This window comes from Oncorhynchus mykiss, chromosome 12 (genome assembly GCF_057628025.1).
Source record: "Oncorhynchus mykiss isolate SJ-2025 chromosome 12, ASM5762802v1, whole genome shotgun sequence".
In the NCBI taxonomy this organism is placed as follows: domain Eukaryota; kingdom Metazoa; phylum Chordata; class Actinopteri; order Salmoniformes; family Salmonidae; genus Oncorhynchus; species Oncorhynchus mykiss.
In genome coordinates this window covers 26,945,177-26,968,737 of record NC_143033.1, presented here as the reverse complement: position 1 = coordinate 26,968,737, position 23,561 = coordinate 26,945,177, and the positions used below count along the sequence as shown (strand labels likewise).

General features: G+C 40.8%; 1 protein-coding gene across 1 annotated transcript in view; it reads left to right on the top strand.

The window, feature by feature from the left end:
• The first annotated feature begins 4,187 nt into the window (after positions 1–4,187).
• The window catches only part of nalf2 (NALCN channel auxiliary factor 2), a 50,535-nt gene continuing 31,161 nt past the window's right edge, over positions 4,188–23,561 (top strand). Inside the window, exon 1 of the mRNA XM_021623202.3 lies at positions 4,188–5,342. Within this exon, the coding sequence (XP_021478877.1) occupies positions 4,623–5,342 (720 nt within the window). The 5' untranslated portion in view covers positions 4,188–4,622. The remainder of the gene's footprint in view (positions 5,343–23,561) is intronic.

Here is a 23,561-nt window from a genome sequence, read left to right as displayed (position 1 = left end):
GATTGCAGACAGAGCCCAGAGAATGGGATGGTGCAATATTGATTTAGTCATAAGGTGCATGCATGGGGATGCCCGTGCTGTGTATATACTGTACACCTAGCAGACTGAAACTTCACTGTTGTAGGCATAATACAGCTAGTGCTATCTAGACTTGCGCTGGCAAACAAATCCATTATATTAGCTACCTACATGTGAAGTAAACTCAACTGAGTAACAGAAAATGGAGACTTTTAACATGAAAACATGCAGGATACCTCTTTCCGGTTATGTTCTCGTAGCACTTCTCACAGGCCGTTTGGTGTACATTTTTTGGTGTGTGTGAGATGAAACTGCCAAAAACTCTGAAAGGTAGTATTGTACGTCAGAATTACAACACAACATTTGTTCAAGCCTAAAAAGCTAATTGCTAGCTGGCTAGGTAAATACCCTTTAGCTAAATGCACTATTTTTGTATTTATTTGATTGAACCTTTATTTAACTAGGCAAGTCAGTTAACTAGTCAGTTAACAAGTCAGTGAACTAGGCAAGTCAGCTAAGAACAAATTCTTATTTACAATGACGGCCTACACCGGCCAAACCCTAACCCAGAGAGCGTTGGGTCAATTGCGCGTCGCCCTATTGGACTCCCAATCACAGCTGGTTGTGATACAGCCTGTAATCGAGCCAGGGTCTGTATTGACCGCTCTAGCACTGAGATGCAGTGCATTAGACCGCTGCGCCACTCGGGAGCCACTAGCTAGGGCCACGCAAATGCTAGCTCTAATACAGGTTGCTATTCGTCTGGTCATGGATTCTACAAGGCGTTGAAAGTGTTTCACAGGGATGCTGGCTCATGTTGACTTCAATGCTTCCCAAAGTTGTGTCAAGTTGTCTGGATGTCCTTTGGGTGGTGGACCATTCTAAATACACATGGGAAACTGTTGAAAGTGAAAAACAGCAGCATTGCACTGCTTGACACGAACAGGTGTGCTTGGCAACTACTAACATACCCCATTCAAAGGCACTTCAAACTTTTTTGTCTTGCCCATTCACCCTTTTAATGGCACACATACACAATCTCCTTCGCCTACACGGATTGAAGTGGATTTAACAAATTACATCAATAACATAACTTTCACCTGGATTCACCTGGTCAGTCTAGGTCATGGAAAGAGCAGGTGTTCATATTGTTTTTTAAACAGTGTATACTGAACAAAAAATATAAACGCAACATGCAACAATTTCAACGATTTTACTGAGTTACAGTTCATATAACGAATCAGTCAATTGAAATAAATAAATTAGGTCTTAATCTTTGGATTTCACATGACTGGGCAGGGGCGCAGCCATTGGATGGCATATGCCCATCCACTTTGGAGCCAGGCCCACCCACTGAGGAGCCAGGCCAAACCAATCAGAATTAGTTTTTCTCCACAAAAGGGCTTTATTACAGACAGAAATACTCCTCAGTTTGATCAGCTGCCCATGTGGTTGGTCTCAGACGATCCTGCAGGTGAAGAAGCCGGATGTTGAGGTCCTATGGTGGCGTGGTTACACGTGCTCTGCGTTTGTGAGGCCGGTTGGACGTAATGCCAAGTTCTCTAAAAAGACATTGGAGGCAGCTTATGCTAGAGAAATTAACATTACATTCTTTGGCAATAGCTTTGGTGGATATTCCTGCAGTCAGCATGCCAGTGGAATGCTCCCTCAAAACTTAAGAAATCTGTGGCATTGTGTTGTGTGACAAAACTGCACATGTAGTGCACACTGCCTTTTATTGTCCCCAGCACAAAGTGCACCTGTGTAATGATCATGCTGTTTAATTAGCTTCTTAATATCCCACATCTGTCAGGTGGATTATCTTGGCAAAGGAAAAATTCTCACTAACAGGGATGTAAACAAATTTGTGCACAAAATTTGAGAGAAATAAGCTTTTTGTGCATATGGAACATTTCTGGGATCTTTTATTTCAGCTGATGGGACCAACACTTTACATGTTGCGTGTATATTTTTGTTCAGTATACAGTATATTGTAAGTCAAATCACGATATTTGGTTGAAAAATCGCAATTAGATATTTTGCACGTATCACCCGAACATCTTGGTAAATTTTAGCCTCATATGAACCATCCTGATCTCACGAGCTCACATTCAGAATGTGTGACAATAGTAAGAACTTTCTGTACAATAAAAGTCAACATAATCACGAAAAAAGCTAAGTTGGGTTGGAACTCGGAAGATGACGCCATTCTCCGTCGTCGCCATTTTACAAGGAGTAATACATGCTTTTTCTCAAAAAGGTTGGACTCCCAACTCACCACTGTTGTGCGTGGCCAATTAGTTATATTTTCATGTCACACATGTAAACGCTTGCGAGTTTGCTAAACAACATTGGCACTTGGATTGGAACTGGAGCTTTGGTCAGATGACATGAAAATAGAGCTATTAATTGTCAACACACACCAGTGGTGGGTTTGGCTTCTAAATGAGATCGCATGAGCAGAAAATAATCCCATACCTACTATAAAATATGGTAGTGGATGTTTGATGTGAGGAGGCTATTTTGCTTCCACTGGTCCTGGGGTCCTTTTTTAAGGTCAACGGCATCATGAACTTACTCAGTAACAGGATATTTTAGCCAAAAACCTGGTTGCCTCTGCCAGGAGACTGAAACTTAGCCGCAAGTGGATCTTCCCCATCAAGACAATAACCACATGCACATATCAAAATCTACAAAGAAATTGGTAATTGGCTTCAAAATCAACATTGTGTAATGGCCATCTCAGTCTCTGGACTTGAAACCTATTAAAAACCTGTGGTTTGAATTGAAGAGGGCAGTCCATAAGAGCAGACGAAGGCTATCAAAGATCTGGAAGGATACTATATGAAGGAATGGTCTAAGATTTCACCCAATGTGTTATCAAACTCATAAAACATCCTCGCAAGGTAATGTATTGAAAGGTATTGAAAACAGGTTGTAAAAATTGTATTACTCGTTAAACAAAATCTCTTTCTCGGAGCAATTGTATGACTATAAAATAATATAATTTCCCCTTTTTTTTAGCATACCATCTAGCTCAGTATTTGAATTATTTCTTTTATAGAGACAGTTTTGCTCATCTTTATCAAGGGTGTCAAACATTTTTGACCCCACTATTGTTCTTATGTGCAGATTGCAGAACCATATATAGAGATTAGGATTATTGTGATTATTGATGATGATGCTAATCATGATAATTAGTATTGTTATTATGGTCATTATGGTTATAAAATGTAGTAGTAATAATTTGCCTAGTCAGGCATTAGTAGTAGGCCTACAGTAGTACTTGATGACAATTCATACCACTTCTTCTTTAAAATATGTTGGAGAACATCATCAAATAGTGTAAAATTAACAAATATATTTTTTTTATCCTGTGACCTCACATTTTCTTGGTGTACAGTATTACCACACTCAAAACCTGTAGTATTACCACACTCGAAACATAATCTAAATCTGTTCACCATGGAATATTATTTTGTAACATAACATTTCATATTTTCTTGAAAACCTTGCAAACCAGATGGATAATGTGTTGTTTAATCTCTCTCCTTAAATTCCTCCTCGGGTAAGCATGCCCAATGAAAGGATTCCCAATGAAAGGGTTGAATGAAAATTGGGGAATGAATGGGTTTACGTTAAAGGCCCAGGGCAGCCAAAAACGTGATCTTCTTATGTTTTATATATATTTCCACACCATGAGGTTGGAATAATTCTGTGAAATTGTGAAAATTCTGATAATCCACTTTTACTGTAAGATCTGTTTGAAAAGACAGCCTATAATTCCAGCCTGTTTTGGTGGGATAGAGTTTTGGCCTGCCTGGTGACATTACCAGGTGGTAAATTAGTTAATAGACCAATAAGAAAGAGTTCCAAACCTCTGCCAATAACAGCTAGTTTTCAGTTTTCCCCTCCCCACTCAGGACACTCACAGACTGTCATAGCAAAATACTTATTTGAGAAATTGCTCTTTGCTAAGAAGCAATTTTTGTTTATGTTTTACCATTTTAAAAACAATCACAGTAAGGCACTATATTGTTACCCAGAAAGTATTTTATATTGAGATAAAAACGGCTGCATTGGACCTTTAATGGGAATGTGAGAGGAGATGTGGAACCACAGGGGCGACCAATAGCGCAGGCGCTCCACCCTCTTCAATTAAATAATCTGAAGGTTTTCTGTGCTAAACCGAAGATGGCGACAGACTAAACTAGACTGTCAAAAGGAAGGGGAAGATGAGAGGCAAATGTCGCTTTTTGCACTAAAAACGGAAGAAAAAGTAAGACTTGTCATGTTTGAGAATGGCAGATATAGAGTAAAGATTTCGTTTTTGTACGTGCTATGCGTTTCTTGTGTGATGCTGCACCGGTGCTGTGGGTGTCGGTAGGATTTCACAACATGTTACAATTTTGGGTGTATAGGGAATATTATGCCGGACGTTATCTATTTGCAATGGATTAGACGCCGGGGTTTGGAGCTGGATTGATTTCTTGACACAACAACTTGGAAAAAATGCTTCCCATCACCATGTTGCAAATGAGGTAGGGGATATATTGCAAAGGTGAAAAAGCCATCTGAGATCGCTTTTGTCTACCCCCTAAAATATGATCAGGGGTGCTTGGATGTTTCGAAGGGAAGATGACGCCGTGTTAAAAATATGTTGTGCACCCAAACAAAACGACAAACCCTGTGCCGATTCCGAGAGGGTACAGAAATGGCGAATGTCTTTGGCATCCCTATTATTTTTCACTGTCCTTCTCTCTAATCACCTCTGGCTGTGTGCTGGAGTTAAACTGAGGTCCAAGGATAGGAGCAACCGCAAAATCTGGATCAACGCGACTGACGGGGTCCACCCGGCTCTAAATGAGGGGAAATGTGGTATTTTTCTAAGCAATTTGACCAAATCCGCTGCTCCAGGTCCTCATTGCACTGATGCTCAAAGCCACCACACACACCTGGAGTCAGCCTGCACCATATTGTATCGGCAAAAAACTGACTTTAGGTCCTCAACTCCATCAACGTTCTCGTCACAGATGTTACTTGATTATTTTAGGAATTTTAGCCTCTCTTTTTGTGATTCTTACACCATTTCCGACTTACTGTTGGGGATGTCAAGCCCAGACAGTTTAAATTGCAGTCTTCAGAACATGGTTTTGGATTTGTTTAGCAGCGGTGGGGATGATGAGGATGTCTGCAGCATCTGTATCCAGGCGTACATGAGGCTGGACCAACACGCTCAGGAAAAATATGAGGAGTTTGACTTCTTCTTTCTCAAGTATTTATCAGAGGATTATTCTGTCCGATCCCACACAGAGGACTGTAAGGTAAGATCAATTTGTGCTTCCTGTTCAAGGCTACACCTGTTCTCCAGGTGTGCATGTTCCCTCATAATGGCAGTTTTCAGCAGGGGACCAGTAGGTTACACTCTTAGAAAAATGGGTCATTTGGCTGTCCCCATAGGACAACCCTTTTTGGTTCCAGGTAGAACTCTTGGATTCCATGTAGAACCCTTTGTGTAAAGGGTTCTACATGGAACCCAAAAGGGTTCTTCAATTCTTCAAAGGGTTCTCCTATGGGGACAGCCGAAGAACCGTTTTAGATTCTAGATAGCACCTCTTTTTATTCTCTAAGAGTGTATGGATGGTAAAAACTCCTAAGTCTCCATTGGCATGTTTTGACAACACATTTACACACACATATTTAAGGTGACTAAATTATTACACAGATAATGTACTCTATGCCTACACAATACTTCTTCTTATGAATGTTTGCCATTTTGAAACAATGAATGTGCTGCATGAATAATGTGACTCACACTGAGTTGATGAATAGGCTAGTATGTGTTCAGAATAAGTGGTTCATGGTTGCATAAGACTCCCACAAAGATCTACCTATAGCAGATGTTTCCTTGTGCTTCTATAACAAAAAACATGTTAATACTGTTTTGTTTTTCATGCCACTACTCAGCTCTGGCGTCTTGCCACCTGTGTTGAGCTCTGATGTCACCCCTCTGTGCCCTCTCCGGGTTGCCTGAGTGGTCTGGCAGAGCCTTTGATGTTCCACTACCTTGCAGCACAGGGCTATCTGTGGTGAGGGCTATTTATGAGTCATTATGGACCACAGTTAGACTCTTTGACCTGGTTGGTATTGATAGGGCCATGATAGCCTACACTGTTATTATATATATTTTTAAATAATCAAAAATCCTATTAATTTACGGTAAGTCTGGCAGCACAGGTGCCAGAAATGGACTGTAAAACTACAGACAATGTACATAAATAACATGTATAAAAACGGTGATTACTTTCCATCAAATGAAGTATATTACTGTAATTTCATGACATTAACTTCTATTTTTACCTGTAATAATTTTTTTGCTGGCATTGGTTGTGAAAATAAAGAATGGGCCAGTTAAAAAGCATAAAGAACTCCTTAATTGATGACAAAATATACAGATTATAATCATAAAATTACAAAAAAATTATCTCAATTTAACTTAAACCCAGAAATGACTCCTGAATTTATGCCAAAATATAGCTAAAACACAGAATTGTCATGTTACTTAAACCTACTCTCAATATAACTGGCATCAGTTGTGAAAATGGAGTATTGGTCAGCTAAAAAACAGACAACTCCTTAATTGATTACAAAAACCTTACTCTCAATGTAACTATTTTTGGTTGTGAAAATAAAGAATTCTCCAGCAAAAAAACAATAAGACATTACACAGGGATTTCCTTATATATTTATTAAGTTATTCAATACATGTTCAAACCTTAACCTGTGTGTGTGCAGTGGCATGGTAAAGGGGTAGCAAGGGAAGGGTGTGTTAAGAGCGGTATCAGGTAATCTCAGTGTACAAACATTTCTAGAACTATACACTTGAGTTACGGTGTCAAACATAGGAAATTCAATTATTGTTTTTTTAATATCAGTTTTTTTGGTTATAAAATATAGGTCACGTTTATTATTCTGTCATCCTAACCCATAACTATATGGGGAGATGTGTGTGTGTGTAGGACAAGGTATGTCAATCCAAGTGCAAAAACATTTCTTGAACTCAAACTTTACATATATTGTGTCAAACATTCACTTAAAAGCAACTTACAACATGCTAATGTAAAAACATTCAGTTCTAACATTTTGGTCAAGTGTTGTTTTTAATCATCTGCCTCTTTCTTGACTGTATGCTGCAGTCTGGATTTAAGTGCCTGTATGTATATATGTGTGCGTGTAAGGCTACTCCCTCCATAGTCTGCAATGTTTGAGATCAGAGAAATAACTTCTGGATTGATTGCATGCCACTGAGTTCTTCTCCACTTTGGACCCCTTATCTGGGTTGAATAGGCACCTGCGTTGGATGAAATAACAAATGCCATTCTATACCAGTGTGTCCGTCATTCTTAAATCACTAGGAGTGGTCCTCTACCCCTTCAGATACAATAATTAGATTTGTTGACTAACATGGATTTTTGCAGGTACATTTGTATCTAATTTAAAGGGGCTACATGCAGGATGTTTGCAATGTAATATTAGAAAATGTCTGATACAGTTAAGGTAACAGTGGAACGATGTTTCACAATGTTTTATTCACCAGAAAGTACTGCTCAAAAAAATAAAGGGAACACTTAAACAACACAATGTAACTCCAGGTCAATCACACTTCTGTGAAATCAAACTGTCCACTTAGGAAGCAACACTGATTGACAATACATTTCACATGCTGTTGTGCAAATGGAATAGACAACAGGTGGAAATTATAGGCATTTACCAAGACACCCCCAATAAAGGAGTGGTTCTGCAGGTGGGGACCACAGACCACTTCTCAATTCCTATGCTTCTTTGCTGATGTTTTGGTCTCTTTTGAATGCTGGCGGTGCTTTCACTCTAGTGGTAGCATGAGACTGAGTCTACAACCCACACAAGTGGCTCAGGTAGTGCAGCTCATCCAGGATGGCACATCAATGCGAGATGTGGCAAGAAAGTTTGCTGTGTCTGTCAGCGTAGTGTCCAGAGCATGGAGGCGCTATCAGGAGACAGGCCAGTACATCAGGAGACATGGAGGAGGCCGTAGGAGGGCAACAACCCAGCAGCAGGACCGCTACCTCCGCCTTTGTGCAAGGAGGAGCACTGCCAGAGCCCTGCAAAATGACCTCCAGCAGGCCACAAATGTGCATGTGTCTGCTCAAACGGTCAGAAACAGACTCCATGAGGGTGGTATGAGGGCCCGACGTCCACAGGTGGGGGTTGTGCTTACAGCCCAACACCGTGCAGGACGTTTGGCATTTGCCAGAGAACACCAAGATTGGCAAATTCGCCACTGGCGCCCTATTGTCCTCACAGATGAAAGCAGGTTCACACTGAGCACATGTGACAGACATGACAGTCTGGAGACGCCGTGGAGAACGTTCTGCTGCCTGCAACATCCTCCAGCATGATCGGTTTGGTGGTGGGTCAGTCATGGTGTGGGGTGGCATTTCTTTGGGGGGCCACAGCCCTCCATGTGCTCGCCAGAGGTAACCTGACTGCCATTAGGTACCAAGATGAGATCCTCAGACCCCTTGTGAGACCATATGCTGGTGCAGTTGGCCCCTGGGTACCTCCTAATGCAAGACAAGGCTAGACCTCATGTGGCTGGAGTGTGTCAGCAGTTCCTGCAAGAGGAAGGCATTGATGCTATGGACTGGCCCGCCCGTTCCCCAGACCTGAATCCAATTGAGCACATCTGGGACATCATGTCTCGCTCCATCCACCAACGCCACGTTGCACCACAGACTGTCCAGGAGTTGGCAGATGCTTTAGTCCAGGTCTGGGAGGAGATCCCTCAGGAGACCATCCGCCACCTCATCAGGAGCATGCCCAGGCATTGTAGGGAAGTCATACAGGCACGTGGAGGCCACACACACTACTGAGCCTCATTTTGACTTGTTTTAAGGACATTACATCAGTTGGATCAGCCTGTAGTGTGGTTTTCCACTTTAATTTTGAGTGTGACTCCAAATCCAGACCTCCATGGGTTGATAAATTTGATTTCCATTGATAATTTTTGTGTGATTTTGTTGTCAGCACATTCAACTATGTAAAGAAAAAAGTATTTAATAAGAATATTTCATTCATTCAGATCTAGGATGTGTTATTTTAGTGTTCCCTTTATTTTTTTGAGCAGTGTATATTGGGTGCATAGGAAGTGTATCCTGAAATGCTAAATTTCTGTTGGCCAACAAGGGACTTGTGTGGTTCTATTTTGAAATTGAAAGTTGTAGTTACCAGTAAGGCATCCTAGATGACAACACTAGAGTTAGTTATAACTTCTGCAAAGAAAGTAATGTTTATTGCAATAGGTGCGCAATATAATGTTACACGCCACTTTCAAAAGTGCTACAAAGAAATCCTGGCAGAACTATACAGTCAGTCACTTCAAATGAAATTGTAGTGGGTAATAAGGGATGAATTCATACCTCTGCAGGAACTCCAATGTTTCTGCCAGATCAGAGGGGTAATTTATGTTGGTGATAATATGCCGCAAACCTCATTACCAGGGCATCGTTGAAAGTAAGAATGCCATTCAGGACGATCTGTTCCACAGAAACCATTAAGTTTCCAGCAGTCAGAGGAGAACTCCCTATGGTAAAACATTTCTCCCCTTATCTTCCATTCAAACTCTTCCTCTCTTTACCCATCTCTCTCTTTACCTCCTGCAACCTCACATACTTCATCTCCTTTTTTTGTTTTGCTCCTGCTCCATCCTTCTCCCTCAAACTCCCGTTCTATCTCCCTCACACATACCCACACAGGACTGACACATTGTTACCCAAGCAAAAAAAGCTGTATACTTGTATTCTTTTGGAACCACTTAAGTTGTATGTTAGAACACTATATATTATTCAAATCGTAGTAAGTAGAGATGGGAAGAGTTTTATTTTTTTAACATTTTTTAAACAAGCTCTGATGTCCAGTTCAGTTTTCAAAGAGCTACCAATTAAATGCAGTAAGCCAGCAGCTTGTTGTCAAAGTTACACCATGTGTCTAATGACGTTCGACGCTTCGGACCTCACAACACCCTGACAGGAGTCGGACTCCTCTCCTCCTATTCATAAATATAGCTTCTGTTAAGTCTCTTTTTTGTTCCTTAGAGTGCATATTGGTTTACTGTTTGTTTTATTTCCCTGAATGGTCAGAGAAGTTGACTTGTTCATTTAATATAAAACACTTTAAATTGCCCTTGGTTCTTTTTGTCTCGTTCCTTTCCCGCTTGTCCTACTTTATTGTTATGCAGGACCGGTCACAATACTTTTAATACAAGATTACAAATACCATTTTGGTACACTTAATAAGCTATTAGTTTAAACTAGCAATATATTTTAAGTGTATTAAAATTATATTTCCAATCCTGTATTATAAGTATACTAAAATAAATGGGTTTATATGATTACTTTTAATACTATTCAGTGCACTAAAGTAAAACTTGTGGTTCCAAAATAATACACTTGGGTATGTAAAGTTAAAACATGTCTTTCCACAAACAACAATGCATGGTGTGCTTGGCAGCTTTGCACAGTCAATTTCCGATGGAAGGCAAGTTTCATCAACGTTGAGGAACATCTTGTTCTCTTCTTCATTGAATAAGTTAAGTAGCAGCAAAAAAGACCCAGGTAGGTTGGCTTCTGATTTCTCTTTGCCAAGACACTGTCAGGTATAGAAACTGTCAATCTTGCTCCTCCACTCACGAGGGAGAGATTTGAAGTAGGACACAATTCTCCCACATTTGCTCGCCATGGCTTTCTCATGCTCTTCATTGAGTTCAACACCAGTAAGTTCTCTAAAATGAGTCTTGATGCCGGGGGTCTTGTGTAGATATGGCCATTCTTTGGCAATGTCAGAGGTCTCCATACCACAAATGATGTCTTTCCTCTGGGAGTAGAAGGTTGCTGGCATTTTCTTTTCAATACTTATCTTTGCTTCTGTTTTTGTACATCTTCTTTAGTGTGTGTTTCATTGGCTGGTAGATGTCGCCAGTTGATAAAGCTGTAAGAATCCAGGCATATCCTCTTGGATGGTGGATCCTCAGACTCACTTGACTGTCTTCTTTGGGAAAGGGGGGTGTTCCCTCGCTTCAAGTTATCAACTTGGCTCTGCAGCTGCTTAGTAAGGGAGTTGTGTCCTTTAACAACAATTTCACCTTCAATAACATCTTGGATACGTCAGCACCATCTTTCTGGCTACTTCACTCAATGCTTCTTTCCTGGCATTCGACAAACTGTAAGGATTTCATCTAGTCAGGTGAATAACTTTGTCTCTCCCTTCCAGTTGGACCCTCCTTGTTCTCCAGCTTTCTTGTAACCTCAGATGGCATTCGATTCCAAGGGATTACAAAACTGAAGAGCCAGTTATTATCCACTGCTGTCCGTCTACTCGGGCTGGAGCATGCGGTTGAACTAGCCAGTGGTGAGCTTGTGCTTTCAGTGGTGTATCTACACTGTGAAGGTGCACAAGAAACACATTTGGGGTTCTCTTAACTCCACATTTTTCTCCCTGACGCCACATACATTATCACGGAGTTTCTAATCAAAACTTAACTCCCATTGTAACATATACATTTTGTTATAAATTGTCTGCTTTTTAAATTATGATTATGACTACTTTTTATAAAAGCAATAAAACTACATTTGACACCATGAATAGGAGGGCTACACTAGGTTTAAACAGAGTCTGAGAAACTGAGCCTAGACCTTTCTGTCTGTGTAGATTGAAATCATTGGTAGTATAGCTCAAAGCTTTCCAAAAGTTATGATTTGAACTATTTGACTTAGACATTACCTGACTTGACACCCACCTTAAATACTTTATTGTCAATCATATCATCATACATAGAGCCCATTTGTAAGTTTTGGGTGTATATTTAAAAGTAAATGTATAACCTGTTTAGCATTTTTGTATGTACTTATGTATAGCAATGGAACAATCCTTGCTGCGGGGTGTTTGGGGGCTACCAGACACACATCTGGGTTTTTGGTCATTCCTTTCAGTACTATCCTTTTCACCTTGGATAAGAATAAGAGGTTGGGAATCAGGCCGTGTACCATGTTCTAATTTTCTCATCATGCTTAACACATTATACATAGTGACAATACCATGTTTTAATGACCGTTATCATGAGTTTTCTAAGTAACAAACTGACACTTAAATGTAGCGTTCACTTGGGCTATCTGCTTCCTTGCGTCTACTGGCCTCAAGACGTAGAGAAGATACATCATGTCTTCCAGCTCTTCCACACCCAATGTATTAAGAGAATCCAGCACTGACTGATGTCACACATCAATAAGATCTACACCGAACAGACTTTCAGCATCATCATGAGAACTCACTGAATTAACTGAATAATTGGACACATGCGCAGCTGCAGCATACCTATGCAGTCTTGAAATATGGGTGGTTAAAAGGATTTTAATGTAAAGGATTTGCTACAGTGTCTGAATGGGCATTTGACCTTTTATCTTTTTGAAATGTGACCTTAGATGAGCAAGAAGATCCTGCAGCTCAAGGCATTGTTTCTGACAATGACGAGTTTCACATGTAAACGGCCCTTGCGTCTTGTCACATTGTGATACAGCAGACTATGATGATGACGCATATGACTTTTAAAAGGATTATATTTTGTAAACTGACATTTGCAGCTAACCATGGAGCATACATATTAACAATTTTCTTTATGTCGGTGTAATGACTGATGAACCACAAGCTCGTAACGTTTTAACTGAAGCCACAGGAACGACGTGCCAATTTGGGAAGACCTGACATGTTCCCAATTTCTCTATATTTAATTTAACAAAGAATTAAAAGTAGCTTGTAGATCTTAATCTAGGTTCCAGTTAACTACTGACGTGTATATTTATGATTTGCTTGATTACAATGACAATGGACTTCAAAAGGGGACAACAGTGATTATTTCTTTGTACTTCCTTGCTGAGCTACTCAGTTTGTTAAACTAGCTATGAATATTACTTCAGTTTGAGGATTACAGGGAATTTCCTCAATTCCAATTCAAGTAACTTTTGAAGGAGAGAGAGAGAAACATATGTTATCAGGTGGAATTGGCTTACAGCAAACTACCTAGCTAGCAAGATTAGCACGCGCTAGCTAGGTTATGAAATGCAGCTAGCAATCTAGTGAAATAGCTGAATGTCAATGCATCAATATTCATAATTAAAATGTTAACGATCAACATGTTACAAAGTTTTTTATTTTAGCTGGCTTGCTGCTAGCTAGCCAAGGTCTGGTTGGTAGCTAGCGCCTCGGGTAGTATTAGCTAGCTAACGTGTGAGCAGCCAACTACACACGCCACGATATTAGCTAGCAAATACAACACAAAGTTAATGAACTGCACATCTAGAAATTTCATCAACTTTTTAAACTTTGTTAAACAATTAAGCAAACGTTTGGTGGTAGCTTGACTTGGGATGATATATATCCGCTCTCCTAGCAATGCATGTGCCAAGCTGCTGTATTCAATAGACGCCAGTTGTGTGTGCAGGTGTTTTGAATGACGCCTCCGTGTTTCTGATTCATTTGTCAAATGGTTTCAAATGGAAAAATGCGACGTGAAATATTGACTAGTCTTTAATTACACAAACCTTCTTAATAGTTCCGAAGAGTGATGTAGAGGATGGTGACTTTGAAATAGAGGAGGAAGTGTCTGATATGGAAGAGAATGTTGGATCATAGTGAATGATCATAATGAATCATACTCAGATGAGGATGGAATTGCATGATATTAATATAAGTAAATTACAATATCGCATGGTCTTCTACCTGAGAATCAAGGTAGAATGCAGTCTACCTACATTACATAACATGTAAGCACAATCGCACACTGGTTAAAGTAGGCAACTCTGTATGGTCACTTTGATTGCAATAAACCTTAAATACTTAACGTAAATAGTTTTAAATATTCTATTTAGCTAGCTGGGTAGATTCGTACTGTCGTGACATTGTATTAGGTAATGTGACGACTGTTGCTCATCGAATGATTAAAAGTTTCTAATTGCTTGATTAACTGAATCAAGCAATTATTAACATGGGGCACCATGGGAAAATATGTTTTTGAGTTTCTATTTCCCAAATTAACTCAAAAAATATAATATCGATTTTACAACAGCCGCTAATTAATCAGTTACCTCCACAATCTCGTTCTGAACGTTGTATAATCCGGGAATCTGCACGGACCCGGGTCTCACCAACGAGTTCGTACCACACCAATCTTAGTTGAGTATTTATTTACTAGAAAGCTGATGATAAAAGATACACATTCTAGGCTATTGATTAGAACTTAGTATAACGGGCCAACACACTGGCGCGTGTTACCCAAAATGGAGATTTAAAAGAGAAAGTACACTAGAGAAATATACATTTGTGGGAATTTGTCAGCTATGATTATTCTAACCCTAGCCTTGCCCCAACTGCCGCTCTTATGGGTCAGAATATAATGATGTAATTACGTGGGTAAGGTCTCTGTGGATTATCCGCGTGGACCGTCCAGGCTGCTCAATGACGCACTTCTCCGGCGCACCTCTCTGGTCGTCCTCACGATGTCAGTGTCCTTTTGGCTTAGGAGTCTGTTCCCTCACCCTTGTTCTGGAAGGGCTCTTCTGAGGACAGACAGCTCTGTAGCTCAGAGCTCACAGTGTAGGAATGAAACAGTGTAGATACCACGATTCGATGGGAGACAGAGGCTAGGTGGTTTGACTGGAATTCACCCGCTTAGACACAGCTACTCATCCGTAGCTTGGGTAGAAAAAGATTTTTGTCTTCAAACTTGTGTTGCGTTGGGTTTGTTTACTTTTTCGACCTCGACTGCAGCTTGGGTCACGTAGTCTTATCTGTAAATTCTTTACTCACAGGTTTTATACCCTCGTGTCAGAAGTGGGTGTAACCGCCTTTAGGGCAATTCTCTGGGCGTACCAAGTTATGGGCAAAGTCTAGATTTTACTCAAACCCAATTTTAGAACACTAACTTCACATTTCATCTTTACCAAAACATTCTCTTTGATTTTGACATTTTCCATACAATGTACAATGTATAAACATCAAACACATACTAGGTTAATTGTTGACGTTGCAATGTTTTCGTAATAACGTCATCTATTAACCTTTTTAATAACAAAAATGACATACATTTTCATATTCCATCTATCGTCATGACCACCATTGTGGCTGACGGAAACCATTATTCCAAAGTCCCTTTATTTCATATTTAATGCTCTGAGGCTGGTTCTCCATATTAACAGCACAAAAGGAATTTGTCTCCGGCCTAAGATTTACCAGGGGCGGGAGGGGTCATAAAACCCCCACATCTTCAGACCCCTAGATCTCTCCTCCCCTGTTGGGGTTGAGAGATAATCTGTAGGGTTGTGGTCTCCTGAAACCTGATCAGTACTGTCATGACTGTCTTGATCAGAAGCATAAATGCAATACAACTGTCTGCCTACTGGCTAGGTAGCTAGTAAGCAGTTGACATTCTAGCTAGCAGCTACTGGTTAAAGGGGCCACAGAATGGCAAATGGGAAGGGTAGTGTTGAAACTGGTCAGAACCAGGTTACCATAGGCTAAATCAAAACTTTGATTATGATTTTCCAGTCTACTGTGCCCACACAACCTAGTTAGCTAACTAAAGCAGTTGAGTTTAGCAAAAGTCTTGGCTATATGAATGTAAGTATATTGTCATTAGTTTGCTTGTTAGTCTACCTTGCTAACTAGTGGTTTTACCAGTAGCCTACCTAGGTAGATGCACCCCTCAAGTGTCCCACAAATCCTAGCTAGCTATTCAAAGCAGTTATGAGGACATAATCTACCTCCATTGTAAATGTCAGTAGGAATACAAACCAGCTAGCTGGATCAAGGCAAAAGCAGGATGGAACTGAGACTACTGTACATAGTCACAGCTCTTTTTTTGTGAACAGTCTATCTGTTAAATGATATGCATTCACTTTCATTGAGGTATTGTAAATACTCATCATTTTACAGTTCTTGTTTAATGTAGTGATCAATGTCAGACGACAGCATTCTTTTAAAATTCTCTTTCATAGTTTTATAAATATATTTTTTACTATAATTCTGCATTTAGAATGTAAAACCTAAAGTAAATATCCATAAAACAATGGTAAATGTAGTTATTTCTTTATTACTGTATTTCTACAGATTATTGTTGTGAAAAGGGTATGCATGTCTAAAAATATAGGAAGTTTAATATATTTAGCATTTACTGACATTTCATATTCTACATGACGAGAGTTAAATAAGTTTACCTGTCTATATAAGGTCCCACAGTTGACAGTGCATGTCTGAGCAAAAACCAAGTCATGAGAAAGAAGAAATTGTCCGTAGAGCTCCGAGACTGGATTGTGTCGAGGCACAGATCTGGAGAAGGGTACCAAACAATTTCTGCAGCATTGAAGGTCCCCAAGAACACAGTGGCCTCATTCTTAAATGGAAGAAGTTTGGAACCACCACCGACTCTTACTAGAGCTGGCCGCCTTTTGGATCCATTTTAGAATAAGGCTGTATCGTAACATAATGTGGAAAAATTCAAAGGGTCTGAATAGTTTCCGAATGCACTGTATACCCTTAGTCTCTACGGACATTCATTTGGGAGCTCTCCATCTGTAAATAGGCTTTCACAGCTTTTCATATCTGAGGACAGAAAACATCATGAAGGAACAGGCTTTGTTATACTCAAATTAGACGGCACTGAATATTATGTTGCTATTATCTCTCTGTCCATAAAATATCACCCTCTAGGGGAACTGAAAAATATTTTCATGTCCTCCCACAAAGTTACCTGTCCAATCCTACACTCTCCCTTTACAGACCGCTGGAGCTACACTTTCACTCTCTTCCGAGGCTGTTTTTAATAGCTTGCAAATAGGAAGTTAGCTAGCATGACATAACATTTAACTCACTTAGATAAACGGTGTGTTAAGTTAGCCTACAAAGTGGCCTACTGTTGCCAAATAGCTAGCTAGCTAATAATAATAAATGTTTAAAAAAAAAAAAAAATGTAAACATGTATTGCTTCTTTTTTTTATTTTTGTAAGGACAAAGAATGGGCAATCTTCACTGTTTTCGGTGGTAGAAAAGCACAGCCGTGTGGATGATTGGAGACTTGGAGACAAGGGAAAAAAGTATGTTTGTCACCAGAGCAGTTTTAGAACATGTTATAACGTTTGACTTCACTAGCGTAATACGCTTTCAATAAATATAAATTGCACGCTGTCGGACACACTTGATAACTATCACTTGAAGCTAGCATGGGCAACATCAACCCGGATGGAAAACAGTGATCCGAAGTTGAAGCCGGAATTGAGGTTAGTAACTGTCGATCTGATATTCAAAAGTTTTTGCTGATCAAAGGAAATGATAGCGGATACATTTTGTGCACCAAAAATCACAAAATAGCGAAGTTGGGTCGGCACATTGCAAGACTGCAGCCATACAGTACCAATTCCAAACAAAAACAGGACGTGATGTTCAGACACGTGTGAAGTACACATGGATTTTTCACTTGTTCATTTTTCACATGACTCAGACACATGGTTTCACATGTAACTGGCAGGATTAGAATCCGGGGTTACCACAGCAGAAGCCAATGTCTTCAATCAATCAAATTTATTTTATATAGCCCTTCGTACATCAGCTGATATCTCAAAGTGCTGTACAGAAACCCAGCCTAAAACCCCAAACGGCAAGCAATGCAGGTGAAGAAGCACGGTGGCTAGGAAAAACTCCCTAGAAAGGCCAAAACCTAGGAAGAAACCTAGAGAGGAACCAGGCTATGTGGGGTGGCCAGTCCTCTTCTGGCTGTGCCGGGTGGAGATTATAACAAAACATGGTCAAGATGTTCAAATGTTCATAAATGACCAGCATGGTCGAATAATAATAAGGCAGAATAGTTGAAACTGGAGCAGCAGCACAGTCAGGTGGACTGGGGACAGCAAGGGGACAGCAAGGAGTCATCATGTCAGGTATTCCTGGGGCATGGTCCTAGGGCTCAGGTCCTCCGAGAGAGAGAGAAAGAAAGAGAGAATTAGAGAGAGCATATGTGGGATGGCCAGTCCTCTTCTGGCTGTGCCGGGTGGAGATTATAACAGAACATGGCCAAGATGTTCAAATGTTCATAAATGATCAGCATGGTCGAATAATAATAAGGCAGAACAGATGAAACTGGAGCAGCAGCACAGCCAGGTGGACTGGGGACAGCAAGGAGTCATCATGTCAGGTAGTCCTGGGGCATGGTCCTAGGGCTCAGGTCCTCCGAGAGAGAGAAAGAGAGAAGGAGAGAATTAGAGAACGCACACTTAGATTCACACAGGACACCGAATAGGACAGGAGAAGTACTCCAGATATAACAAACTGACCCTAGCCCCCCGACACATAAACTACTGCAGCATAAATACTGGAGGCTGAGACAGGAGGGGTCAGGAGACACTGTGGCCCACTCCGAGGACACCCCCGGACAGGGCCAAACAGGAAGGATATAACCCCACCCACTTTGCCAAAGCACAGCCCCCACACCACTTGAATAGTCTTGACTATTCAACCAAGAGGGCCAACGCAAATGTTGATGTCAACTACCTCATTACGTGACCGTGCGTAACCATGACCGACTCGCGTCTGCTTTTTCACATTTTTAAGTTAAACTAGGGCTGTCAAACAAAACAATTTAAGTTAATCGCAGGATTTGCTGTGATTTAATCAAGATTAATCGCAAATTCATAATTTGTTCAAATTGAGCTGTAATTTAAGATTATTTTTTTTAATACAAAAAGCATTACAAGACTATTGAAGTATTGATTTTGTCCAAAGTAACAGTAAGACAAAAATGTTTTTAAATTGATGAACACACTTTCTTTAACCTCAGAGTAAACTTGTTGACATGGCATTGTTTTATAGCAGTATATATTTTGTATTTCGGATATTTTCAGTGTATTTTGAATGCAATGCAACAAAACATGTTGTGAACGTTAATTTAACTCAAGTTATCTGATTTCACTCTGACAGTGCAATTTTAACATGTTAAGCAGGTTAAATAAGGAGCTCTAGCTTCTCTGTTCTTTTCACTGGGCTTCTTCCAACGGTCAATGAACAATGTATGAAGAAGAGAGGTGTGCGACTGCAGCAGTAACACTGAATGGAAGGCTAGGAAATAAGTAATCATCACTTTTATCGCACTTGAATTGTTATACTCAGGTAGTCTTTTTTTTTTTAAGAATAGCGTTACAGAATTTGCAATTCCATATGGGGAAACATTAGTATTGCAACATCTCACAGAAAAATACTACAGTACTAATTCTGTAGAATACTATACTACACACTGTGTAGTATCCCTTGATCATAGCACTTACTATAGAATTATGTAGAATACTATAGTAAAGACTACAGTAGTATCTGCAAAAAAGTACAGTCCAAAAAAATACTACACTTGAACTATTTTTATTTATTTCACCTTTATTTAACCAGGTAGGCAAGTTGAGAACAAGTTCTCATTTACAATTGCGACCTGGCCAAGATAAAGCAAAGCAGTTCGACACATACAACAACACAGAGTTACACATGGAGTAAAACAAACATACAGTCAATAATACAGTATAAACAAGTCTATATACGATGTGAGCAAATGAGGTGAGAAGGGAGGTAATGGCAAAAAAGGCCATGGTGGCAAAGTAAATACAATCTAGCAAGTAAAACACTGGAATGGTAGTTTTGCAATGGAAGAATGTGCAAAGTAGAAATACAAATAATGGGGTGCAAAGGAGCTAAATAAATAAATTAAATACAGTAGGGAAAGAGGTAGTTGTTTGGGCTAAATTATAGGTGGGCTATGTACAGGTGCAGTAATCTGTGAGCTGCTCTGACAGTTGGTGCTTAAAGCTAGTGAGGGAGATAAGTGTTTCCAGTTTCAGAGATTTTTGTAGTTCGTTCCAGTCATTGGCAGCAGAGAACTGGAAGGAGAGGCGGCCAAAGAAAGAATTGGTTTTGGGGGTGACTAGAGAGATATACCTGCTGGAGCGTGTGCTACAGGTGGGAGATGCTATGGTGACCAGCGAGCTGAGATAAGGGGGGACTTTACCTAGCAGGGTCTTGTAGATGACATGGAGCCAGTGGGTTTGGCGACGAGTGTGAAGCGAGGGCCAGCCAACGAGAGCATACAGGTCGCAATGGTGGGTAGTATATGGGGCTTTGGTGACAAAACGGATTGCATTGTGATAGACTGCATCCAATTTGTTGAGTAGGGTATTGGAGGCTATTTTGTAAATGACATCGCCAAAGTCGAGGATTGGTATTGGTCAGTTTTACAAGGGTATGTTTGGCAGCATGAGTGAAGGATGCTTTGTTGAGAAATAGGAAGCCAATTCTAGATTTAACTTTGGATTGGAGATGTTTGATATTGGTTCTGGAAGGAGAGTTTACAGTCTAACCAGACACCTAGGTATTTGTAGTTGTCCACGTATTCTAAGTCAGAGCCGTCCAGAGTAGTGATGTTGGACAGGCGGGTAGGTGCAGGTAGCGATCGGTTGAAGAGCATGCATTTAGTTTTACTTGTATTTAAGAGCAATTGGAGGCCACAGAAGGAGAGTTGTATGGCATTGAAGCTTGCCTGGAGGGTTGTTAACACAGTGTCCAAAGAAGGGCCAGAAGTATACAGAATGGTGTCGTCTGCGTAGAGGTGGATCAGAGACTCACCAGCAGCAAGAGCGATCTCCTTGATGTATACAGAGAAGAGAGTCGGTCCAAGAATTGAACCCTGTGGCACCCCCATAGAGACTGCCAGAGGTCCGGACAGCAGACCCTCCGATTTGACACACTGAACTCTATCAGAGAAGTAGTTGGTGAACCAGGCGAGGCAATCATTTGAGAAACCAAGGCTGTCGAGTCTGCCGATGTGGTGATTGACAGAGTCGAAAGCCTTGGCCAGATCAATGAATATGGCTGCACAAATGTTTCTTATCGATGGCGGTTAAGATATCGTTTAGGACCTTGAGCGTGGCTGAGGCGCACCCATGACCAGCTCTGAAACCAGATTGCATAGCAGAGAAGGTATGGTGAGATTCGAAATGGTCGGTAATCTGTTTGTTGACTTGGCTTTCGAAGACCTTAGAAAGGCATGGTAGGATAGATATAGGTCTGTAGCAGTTTGGGTCAAGAGTGTCCCCCCCTTTGGAAAGCAGCTGCGGTCATCCCCCTCTTCAATCTTTGGGAATCTCAGATGACACGAAAGAGAGGTTGAACAGGCTAGTAATAGGGGTGGCAACAATTTCGGCAGATAATTTTAGAAAGGGTCCAGATTGTCTAGCCCGGCTTATTTGTAGGGGTCCAGATTTTGCAGCTCTTTCACAACATCAGCTGAACGGATTTGGGAGAAGGAGAAATGGGGAAGGCTTGGGCGAGTTGCTGTTGGGGGTGCAGTGCTGTTGACCGGGGTAGGAGTAGCCAGGTGGAAAGCATGGCCAGCCGTAGAAAAATGCTTATTGAAATTCTCAATTATGGTGGATTTATCAGTGGTGACAGTGTTTCCTATCTTCAGTGCAGTTGGCAGCTGGGAGGAGGTGTTCTTATTCTCCATGGACTTTACAGTGTCCCAGAACTTTTTTGAGTTAGTGTTGCAGGAAGCAAATTTCTGCTTGAAAAAGCTAGCCTTGGCTTTTCTAACTGCCTGTGTATAATGGTTTCTAGCTTCCCTGAAGAGCTGCATATCACGGGGGCTGTTCGATGCTAATGCAGAACGCCATAGGATGTTTTTGTGTTGGTTAAGGGCAGTCAGGTCTGGGGAGAACCAAGGGCTATATCTGTTCCTGGTTCTAAATTTCTTGAATCGGGCATGTTTATTTAAGATGGTTAGGATGTCATTTAAAAAAAATATCCAGGCATCCTCTACTGACGGGATGAGATCAATATCCTTCCAGGATACCCCGGCCAGGTCAATTAGAAAGGCCTGCTCACTGAAGTGTTTCAGGGAGCGTTTTACAGTGATGAGTGGAGGTTGTTTGACCGCTGACCCATTACGGATGCAGGCAATGAGGCAGTGATCGCTGAGATCTTGGTTGAAGACAGCAGAGGTGTGTTTAGAGGGCAAGTTGGTTAGGATGATATCTATGAGGGTGTGTTTAAGGCTTTGGGGAGGTACCTGGTAGGTTCATTGATAATTTGTGTGAGATTGAGGGCATCAAGTTTAGATTGTAGGATGGGTGTTAAGCATGTTCCAGTTTAGGTCGCCTAGCAGCACGAGCTCTGAAGATAGATGGGGGGCAATCAGTTCACATATGGTGTCGAGAGCACAGCACAGAGGGTGGTCTATAGCAGGCGGCAACGGTGAGAGACTTGTTTTTAGAGAGGTGTATTTTTAAAAGTAGAAGTTCAAATTGTTTGGGTACAGACCTGGATAGTAGGACAGAACTCTACAGGCTATCTTTGTAGTAGATTGCAACATCGCCCCCTTTGGCAGTTCTATCTTGTCTGAAAATGTTGTAGTTTGGAATTAAAATGTCAGAATTTTTGGTGGTCTTCCTAAGCCAGGATTCAGACACAGCTAGAACATCCGGGTTGGCAGAGTGTGCTAAAGCAGTGAATAGAACAAACTTAGGGAGGAGGCTTCTAATGTTAACATGCATGAAACCAAGGCTATTACGGTTACAGAAGTCATCAAAAGAGAGCGCCTGGGGAATAGGAGTGGAGCTAGGCACTGCAGGGCCTGGATTCACCTCTACATCGCCAGAGGAACATAGGAGGAGTAGAATAAGGGTGCGGCTAAAAGCAATAAGAATTGGTTGTCTAGAACGTCTGGAACGGAGAGTAAAAGGAGGTTTCTGGGGGCGATAAAATAGCATCAAGGCATAATGTACAGACAAAGGTATGGTAGGATGTGAATACAGTGGAGGTAAACCTAGGTATTGAGTGATGAAGAGAGAGATATTGTCTCTAGAAACATCAGTGAAACCAGGAGATGTCATTGCATGTGTGGGTGGTGGAACTAATAGGTTGGATAAGGTATAGTGAGCAGGACTAGAGGCTCTACAGTGAAATAAGCCAATAAACACTAACCAGAACAGCAATGGACAAGGCATATTGATATTAAGGAGAGGCATGCTTAGTCGAGTGATCAAAAGGGTCCGGTGAGTGGAGAGGTTGGTTGGGGGTCACGGCGATTTAGACAGCTAGCCAGGCCATCGGTAGCAAGCTAGCATAGGATGGAGGTCTGTTATTAGCCACCTCTTGCGTTCCGTCAGTAGATTAGTGAGGTTCCGTGTGGTAGAGGGGATTAATCCAAATCACACAGCAACAACAAAAATAAAGACAATAGATATAGTTATAGAGGCCCAAGAAGAAAACAATAATAATAATAATAATAATAATAATAATAATAACAATAATAATAATAATTAATAATACAAATAAATAAATTGTCCGATTGTCTATTCAGATAGCAGCCAATAAGACAGCTAACGGTTAGCAGGCCGCAGATGGGCGTTCAGGTAACGTCGCGACGGAGGAGC